The sequence below is a fragment of the Grammomys surdaster genome, unplaced genomic scaffold, assembly GCF_004785775.1.
Source record: "Grammomys surdaster isolate TR1022 unplaced genomic scaffold, NIH_TR_1.0 125562, whole genome shotgun sequence".
NCBI lineage: Eukaryota > Metazoa > Chordata > Mammalia > Rodentia > Muridae > Grammomys > Grammomys surdaster.
In genome coordinates, this window is record NW_021620409.1 from 389,145 (window position 1) to 397,747 (window position 8,603).

An 8,603-nucleotide genomic window follows, 5' to 3' on the forward strand; every position below is an offset into this window, starting at 1 on the left:
CACACACACACACACTAGCTAGCATCTTCCGTCTGGTCTCTTCCACACACACACATACACACATACACACACACACACAGACACACACACACACACTAGCTAGCATCTTCCCTCTGGTCTCCTCTCTCACACACACTGCTCTTTTTCCTGTTTTGCTTAGCCCTTGGACTGTCAGGTTCTGTAGACCAAGATCAAAAATCTCCTGGTTTGGGCTCTGGAGTTGTTCAGTGGAGAGTAAAGGAAGGGGGCGTATTTTAGGACTCTGCTGAGTTATCTGCTCCACCCTGGGTCTGACATGACCAGAGAGAGCTCCGGCTTGTCTCTGTAAACCAGTGGCCTCCTTACACCTGTTCCTCTTTCACCAATCAGATCTTCCAGCCACAGAGCCCCTGTGTGGAGCCCTGAGGAAGAGGCCCAGCTTCAGGAGCTATACCTCGCCCATAAGGATGTGGAAGGTGTGAGGCTTTGAGATCTCGAGAGACTTTGAGGAGGGTAGTCTGGGCCCCAGACTCCTCCTTATGCCCCATTCCCTCTCCACAGGTCAGGATGTAGTAGATGCCATCTTGGCGCACCTAAAAGCCGTTCCCCGCACACGCAAGCAGGTCATCAGCCATCTGGTGCGGATGGGCCTGGCCGACAGTGTCAAGGACTTCCAGAGGTAAAGGCATAGGCTCTGGAGTGAGCTGGGGTAAGGAAGCCCCAGTTCACTCCGGACCTCCCCTGGCACTGACCCCTTTCTGAATAGGAAAGGGACCCAGATTGTCTTGTGGACAGAGGACCAGGAGCTGGAGTTACAGCGACTCTTTGAGGAGTTCCAGGATTCTGATGGTGAGTGAGGTCTCAGGATCTGCCCTCGCTCCACACCTCACTTCACACCTTCTGTTCACTTGACACGTTTGTGTCGCCCGGAGGGAGCTGTTAGCCTCTGGTTTCCATTACTCCTTTCCAGTTGCTCTAGAGTATCCAAAGGCACTCTCTCTACAGATGTTCTTGGTCATATCATGAAGAATATCACAGCCAAACGTTCACGGGCTCGAGTAGTGGATAAACTGTTGGCCCTGGGGTTGGTGTCTGAGCGGAAGCAGCTATATAAGAAACGGAGAAAGAAGTTGGTGCCCTCTTGCATGGTAACAATCCTATCCTGGCTGTCCAGCCTGGGCCTCACCCCACTAAAATACTGTAGGACTCCTCCTGCCTCAGGCTGTTCAGACAGGGCCCTTCCGTGGGTGCACAGAAGCCAGAAGCCCACTAAGTCCCCCTGAGACCCTGAAACCATTTTCTCATTCCTGTGTCTGCAATGAATTTCAGCAGAATGGACAAGAGTCCCCGAGAGATTCCTGGCAGGAAGATCCAGAAGAGGAAGAGGAACACTTGCCAAAAGGCGAGAGTGAAGACGAGGAGAGTGAGGAAGGCTTGCCAGTCGGGCGGGTTCAGGGCGGCTCATCTCTCTCTGCTGAAAACCTCGGTGAGAGCCTGCGTCAGGAAGGTAAGGACTTCAGTTGGGAGACATGTCGGAGGTGGAGGGTTAGGAAGTGGGGGAGGACCAAGTACGAGCTCCCCCTCTTCGCCCAGGCCTCTCTGCTCCCCTCCTGTGGCTCCAGAGCTCCCTGATCCGTGCAGCAAATGACCGAGAAGAGGATGGTAAGCATTGGACACTGGGTGGCCCGGGCCTGGTGTGACCTGAAGCCCTCCCTCTGTCACATTGTCACCGTGTGCTCTGTCTGCACCATGCCCGCAGGCTGCTCCCAGGCAATCCCTCTGGTGCCTCTGACAGAAGAAAATGAGGAAGCAATGGAGAACGAACAGTTTCAGCATCTGCTACGTAAGCTCGGGATCCGACCGCCCAGCTCAGGGCAGGCAAGTATCAGAGCGAGCGTGACCGTGTCAGCCAGGGGTCTCTGGTCCTATCAGAGCACGCATGCTGTTACCCAGATCCTCCCTGCTGCCTTAGCTTTGCCTCCCAAGATTCTCGCATCAGGTCTCTTGCTCGTGTCTCTCTCCTCTCTCGCCTCCCCTTCCCTAAACCGTGTTCCACGTGGCCCTCATCTCCACGCTACCCCTTGTCTGTCTGGAGCACTGATGGTTCTGTGTGTTGCAGCCTCCAGGAGGCACGTCTGTCTTTGCATGACTGTCCACTCACACCTGCTTCACACCACAGTCATCCTGGACGACTTTCTACCCTGCACACAGTAGGTCTGCATAACCAGCTGATCTTTCCAATCCTGTTGGAAGGCTGCAGCCACACATCCAAGATCCACACACACAGACATGTGCACACCCCCACATACCTTCTTCCTGTTGACCCTCAACCAGCCTTCAAGGGTCAGCTCAGCACTTCCTCAGAGAGGCAATCTTACTGCCTGTCTGACTCATAAAGTGAGAATAGTTGCTCTGGTGCCCAGTCCAGTGGTGCTATAGCATCTTGCTCCCTCCACCCCCATGACTCCTCATTGATTCTGAGCATGGATCTTACAGGGTCACTTTTTACGTGACCCAGCTCCTTTCCTATATTCATTGCTAACAGCTGTGTTTACAGTGAATGCTGCCTAGTGTGTGGCACTGAGGTCGATGCTGAGTGTATATATTATGAGTAGTAAGCCAGGTTCACAACTCCCATGGGTCATTCCCAACAGAGAGTCATGCTTATTCAGTGAACAATAGAGCAAAAGAGTGGCCAGAGAGGCTGGTCCTCCCTGGCCGTGATTTCACCTGCTGTGTTCCTGTAGGAAACCTTCTGGCGAATTCCAGCCAAACTGAACTCCAACCAGCTTCGGAAAGCGGCTGCTTCTTTGAGTCATCGAGAAGATGAGGAGGAAAGGGAAGAGGAGCCAAGTCCAGAAGTCCCTGGAGAGCAGAGTCCCAGTGAGGAGCACCGAGCAAAAGCCCTGAGAGCCCTTTTGTCAGCTCGTAAGAGGAAAGTAGGCCTGGAGTCTCCAGAAGGTAAAGTGCCGTGGTCACCTCAGGATGACTTACTCTGTGCCACCATGTGGGCGTGAGGGCTATACGGTGTTTGAGCCGATGCAGGGCCAGTTCCCTAACTGTGTCTTACATCACTTCAGAGGAGGCCACTGAGGAGGAAGAATGGAAATCAGTGCCCCAGAAGCGGCAACTGCTGGACAGTGACGAAGAGGAAGACGATGAGCGGGGGAGACAAGGTAGGACTCTGTCTTCAGCGGAGACACTGGTCTTTGCCTTATCCTTTTGCATACTTAGATGTTTTCCGTTTCTGTCTCTTTCTTACCCATCATTCCCATAGCAGCAGTGTCAGGAACTCCAAGAACCCACAAGAAGAAACGGTTTCAGATAGAGGATGAAGATGAAGATGACTGAAAGCCAGATGCCTTTGACAGATGGGAGTTGGAAGGCACAGAAGCCACTTTGCCTGCATTGAAAGCAATCTTCTCTACGTTGACAGCCCAGCGATTGTAGGCAGCAGTGTTGGGTGGAGTCTCTGCACTCAGTCCTTGCCCCAGGTTCATCTGTGTGCACAGCGGGTCTCTGGACCCGTCACGTAGCAAATGAAGAATGGTGAAATGTTGAAGGTGAACTGGACTCCTCTCTGGACTGCGTCTTGGCTTCAGACAGGGAGCTTTATAACACAGGACATGGGCATTCATACTGTCCTCACAAGGCACTGGACTCCTCCCATTTTCTTTCCAGAGGTTGATCCCAGGACACATGATTGAGCCCGTTTCTGCAGCTGAGGCAGAGTTGGGATGCCCTACTCTCGGGCTGACAAACATCCTTGATCTGTGTTTCATATTAAACATGTTAAATTAACAGTTGCTGATCTCAGAACAACCAGACAGCCATCTGTTGTGTCTTTGGAAGAACTTTAAGAGTAAAGTTAGAAGACATTTCCTGAACTGATCGCAGTAGCATGAGTTCTAATCCCAGCAGGTGGGGGACAGAGGCAAGAGGACTGCCATGAGGGAGGGGGGAAGATTGGATACATGCCTACATCTGGGCCAATAAATGTAAATTTTTTTTTAAAAAAATCAGCCTGACAATAAATGTACTTTTTTTTTTTCCTTTTTCTTTTTTTTTCCAAGATAGGGTTTCTCTGTATAGCCCTGGTTGTCCTAGAACTCACTCTGTAAACCAGGCCAGCCTCGAACTCAGAAATCCCCCTGCCTCTGCCTCCTAAGTGCTGGGATTAAAGGCATTTACCACCACTGCCTGGTAATAAATGTACTTTTAAAAAGAGAGACTTTTCTTTTGCCTTCTTCTCTAGTAGACACGGTGGCGATGTCACATGAAGATACTTCATCTTGCTGGCCACAGGGTGCATGCCTGTTGGTTCAGCTCTTCATGAGGCTTTGCTAAGATTCTGAATTTGAATTCTGGACGAGCTAGTCAACCCCTACCTTAAGGAAAACAAACAAACAGAAAACATCGAGAATAAATCATATGTATGTTTCTAAGTGTATACCAGTATGTGTGCGGGTGCCCACAGAGGCCAGAGGAAGGGCTGGATCCTTCTGAGCAGGATACAAGCAGTTATAAACTACTGGATGTGGGTTCTGGGAACTGAACATAGTCCTCTAGAAAAGCTGCAAGCACTCTTACTGGGGAGTCATCACTGCAGCCTGCAGGTTGGATCTTCATGTGGACTGGGGAGAAGCAGAAGCTGCAAAGAGTTTAAGACAGTTGTGTCAGCATCGGGCAAAGGAAAGGACAAAAGACAGCAAGAAAGTCCTGGGTAACAATAGGAGGATAAACCAACCATGTGAGCAAGCAAAGATGGTGCCTAGCCTTGGAAGCATCTTTCTGTTCTGGCTTCCAGTGGAGCCAAACTAAAGGTAAGATTCAGAAACTAGCCTTTAAGATCCAAGGGCTCAGCAGGGCCTGGTGACACATACCTTTAATTCCAGCACTCGGGAGGCAGAGGTGGGTAGATCTCTGAGTTCTAGACCAGCCTGGCCTACAGGATGAGTTCCAGGATAGCCAGAGATATACAGAGAAACCCTGTCTCAGAAATCAATCGGTCAGTCAATCAATCAATGGAGTTGAAGTTTCCAAGGACTTTGGTGCCTTCTGGCTCTGACTGGTCTTGATGTCTCTTGGTCCTGAGCCTTTCCACTTTCTAACTGAGTACTCTTCCATTATTTGTTTTTTTCCCCCCTAGAAAGGCTATCCTGTCCCATTATAATCTGGCTGTGCTCTTTTGACTGACTATTGCCCTCAGAGCTCAGACCTTCAGGGGAGTTATAAAATGTATCACATAAGCACAATTGATTAAAATCATTGATTGCTGCTTTATTAGTTGCCCCTCTTACCTTGGGAAGTCAAGGGTGAAGCAGAGTATTCTCTTATCACATGGTTGGTTCCCCTGGCAACAAGCACCAGTCATCCTAGCATGCCTCACACCACAAATGTGTGTTATAAGGATTTCAAAACAGACTGGGAAACGGGATGAAAGCCAAACACCCACCTACTTTATAATACCCCAGTCCCTCTCTCTCAAATGACATCACTACACTAGTAATTTTCCTCTAGTCTACTCTTTAGCTAAGGATGGTGGCTTACACATGTAACCCAGCGCTTGAGATGGCAGCAGGATGATCAGGAATTCAAGCCCAGCCTCCTCCTCAACATATAAAGCTTGAGTAAACCCTGTCTCAAAAAAAAAAAAAAAGGTATACTACCCTTTAGGTTATATTAATATAGCCACTCTGTCTTCTTCAAATTCTTCATAAGCTGCCTCTTAAAAATTAGTTATGGGGGTCTGGAGGGATGGCTCAGTGGTTAAGAGCGCTGGTTGCTCTTCCAGAAACCTGGGTTCCTCTGCACCCACATGGTAGCTCACAACCACCTGCAACTTCGGTTTCAGGTGATTTGATGCCTTCTGGTTTTTGTGGGCACTGCGTGCACATGGCACACACACATGCAACACCTACACACATAATCTGTCAGGAGCCATCTTGGATAGGCTAAAGCTAGCAGATGGCCTTCCTGGAGGTGGCCCACCTTTTCACATGAACTAAGATAGGTGAGCTCTGAGAGGTAAGGCCCTGAGAGACTTCATCTCAGGAGTGCTTCTTGTAGGTGATAAACCTTTCCAGTCATTATTAGTATAATAAGCCCCTTCTCCCTCTTGTTTCGCCCCACTTGCTCCAGGCCACAGTACGCTGTAGCTGTCTTCAGACACCCGTATGAGGGCATCAGATATCATTACGGATGGTTGTGAGCCACCATGTGGTTGTTGGGGTTTGAAGATCAGTCAGTGCTCTTAACCTCTGAGCCATCTCACCAACCCGGAAGAAAGTTAGTTGTTTTGTTTTTTGTTTTTTTTTTTTGGTTTTTCGAGACAGGGTTTCTCTGTGTAGCCCGGGCTGTCCTGGAACTCACTCTGTAGACCAGGCTGGCCTCGAACTCAGAAATCCTCCTGCCTCTGCCTCCCAAGTGCTGGGATTAAAGGCGTGCGCCACCATCGCCCAGCAAGTTAGTTGTTTTGCTAGAAATAATAAAGTTAGAATCGAGGATAGAGTGCGCCCACTACTCGTAATAGTAAAGACTGCGTAGTAAGAAATACAGTGAGCTTTCACAATCACAATAAAAAGAGAAATAGGCGTGGGACAGATCTGTGATCAAGGAAAAACATTTAGGTCCAAGGATGAAGCCGCAGGTGTGCACTATGATGAAGCAAGGCTACGTGAAACCGATGCTTTGAACTTGTAATGAGTTTGCAATATGAAACACTGCTTTGGGGCTGGAGAGATGGCCCAGCGGTTAAGAGCACTGGCTGCTCTTCCAGAGGTCCTGAATTCAATTCCCAGCAACCACATGGTGGCTCACAACCATCTGTAATGGGATCTGATGCCCTCTTCTGGTGTGTCTGAAGACAGATACAGTGTACTCATATAAATAAAGTAAATAAATTTTTAAAAAAAAGAAAAAAAAGAAACACTGCTTTGAACTTATCATTGACATCCTTCTGTGGACTCCCTTTTTGTGTAATATTTTATCTATGAGGTAATTTTCTAAGAACTTTTGTCTATAGAAAGGTGAGAGGAAAGAAATAAAAATGAGCTTGGGGGCTCTGTGGCATCCGTGCTAGTGACATCTTTCCTCTCCTTTTTCTCTCTGGTTTTTCTAGCCAGAAAAAGGCGCACTAGAAATAAATCCTTTACTAAATTTCTTGCCGCTATACAGCCTATGTTAATTGCCAGAGAGTTATATAGTAAATTTATAAAGTAAATAAAATTAAGTTTTCCAGTGCTTACTGAAGCACAGAACAGTTATAACGGAAAATTAAAGAGCCAGAGATCGTCAGTCTTTTGACCTGTGTCTGACGCTGTGCCCCATTCCAACCCTTCCCAGCCAGGCAGGCTCCCGGCAATAATCAAATTTATTATTATTATTTTAATTCTTTTTAAGGAAATATCATATGTTTTCAAAGTCTGTATCTATTACCTGGGTTCTCAGCTGGTCGGGCTTGTTCTGAAAAAAATACTTTTACCCACGTGTCTGAGACCCTGTCCTCAAACATAATAGGTCTGGTGGCTTATGCCTATAATCTCAGCACTCAGAGACTAAAGCAATATTACTTAGACTATATATGAAGGTAGTCCAGCTTGGGCTATGAAGTGTCAAAACAAAACAAAAAACCACCAGCCAGGTGAGTGGTGATGGCTTAAACCTTTAATCTTAGCATTTGGAGGCAGAGGCAGGAAGATCTCTGTGAGTTGAAGGCAAGCCAGGTCTACCTAGCTCCAGGACAGCAGGACTGTCTCAAACAATAAAAAAAGTAAATAGGGGCTGGAGAGAGGGCTCAATGGTTAAGAACATGTAAGACTCCCTCCAAAGGACGAATTTTGAGTCCTGGCAACCATGTCAGATGGCTTACAACTGCCTGTAACTCCAGCTCATCTGGCCTCTGTAGGCACTCGCCTTTAATCCCAGCACTCTGGAGGCAGATGCAGACATATCTCTGAGTTTGAGGCCAGCCTGGTCTGTAGAGTGCGTTTCAGGACAACCAAGGCTACACAGAGAAACCCTATCACAGACCAACAAACAAAACAATAAAAGTTAAAAAAAAAAAACCAACAACAAAAAAAAACCCTCAAAGACTGCTCTAATATAACTTGATTTGCTGTAGGTTCTATTTTTCAAAACTTTTGATTGGTAAGTCTTTAAAGTAAACACAGTTCCTGGACTGGGAGTGCAGCCCAGTTGGTAATGTGGTTGCTTAACGTGCATGAACCCTTGGGTTTGATTCTCTGCGTGTGCAACTGCACGTGGTGGCAATTCCTGTAAATCCCAGCACTGGGGCTGTGGTATCAGAAGAATCAGAATCCAAGGTCATCCTTGGCTAATTAGTTGAATTCCAAGCCATCTAGGGCCACAGAAGGCCCAGTCTCAAAAGAGAACAAAGTGTCCATTGTGTAGAGGATACAGAGAAGCTTTGCCTGGTCTGACTTAAGTCTATATAACTATCTAGGGCGACTAGACTATGGTCTAGAGACAGCTGGGAGCCACAAAGGAGGAGCCTTGTCTGTCAGGATGGGGCCTTGTCTGACTGTCTGTCTGTCAGGATGGGGCAATAGTTGGTCGGGTAAAGTCTAGCCCAGAAAGAGGTGGTAAATATTTGTTTTCAGTCA

The 8,603-nt window shown here is 47.9% G+C and overlaps 1 protein-coding gene across 1 annotated transcript in view; it reads left to right on the plus strand.

Moving 5' to 3' along the window:
* Positions 1-4,002, plus strand: part of Timeless (timeless circadian regulator) — a 23,245-nt gene extending 19,243 nt beyond the window's left edge. Inside the window, exons 20-29 of the mRNA XM_028786625.1 lie at positions 370-455; positions 541-658; positions 746-828; positions 985-1,127; positions 1,309-1,486; positions 1,573-1,641; positions 1,739-1,857; positions 2,727-2,940; positions 3,060-3,155; positions 3,257-4,002. Coding sequence (XP_028642458.1) covers positions 370-455; positions 541-658; positions 746-828; positions 985-1,127; positions 1,309-1,486; positions 1,573-1,641; positions 1,739-1,857; positions 2,727-2,940; positions 3,060-3,155; positions 3,257-3,330 — 1,180 coding nt within the window. The 3' untranslated portion in view covers positions 3,331-4,002. The remainder of the gene's footprint in view (positions 1-369; positions 456-540; positions 659-745; positions 829-984; positions 1,128-1,308; positions 1,487-1,572; positions 1,642-1,738; positions 1,858-2,726; positions 2,941-3,059; positions 3,156-3,256) is intronic.
* The last annotated feature ends 4,601 nt before the right edge of the window (positions 4,003-8,603 follow it).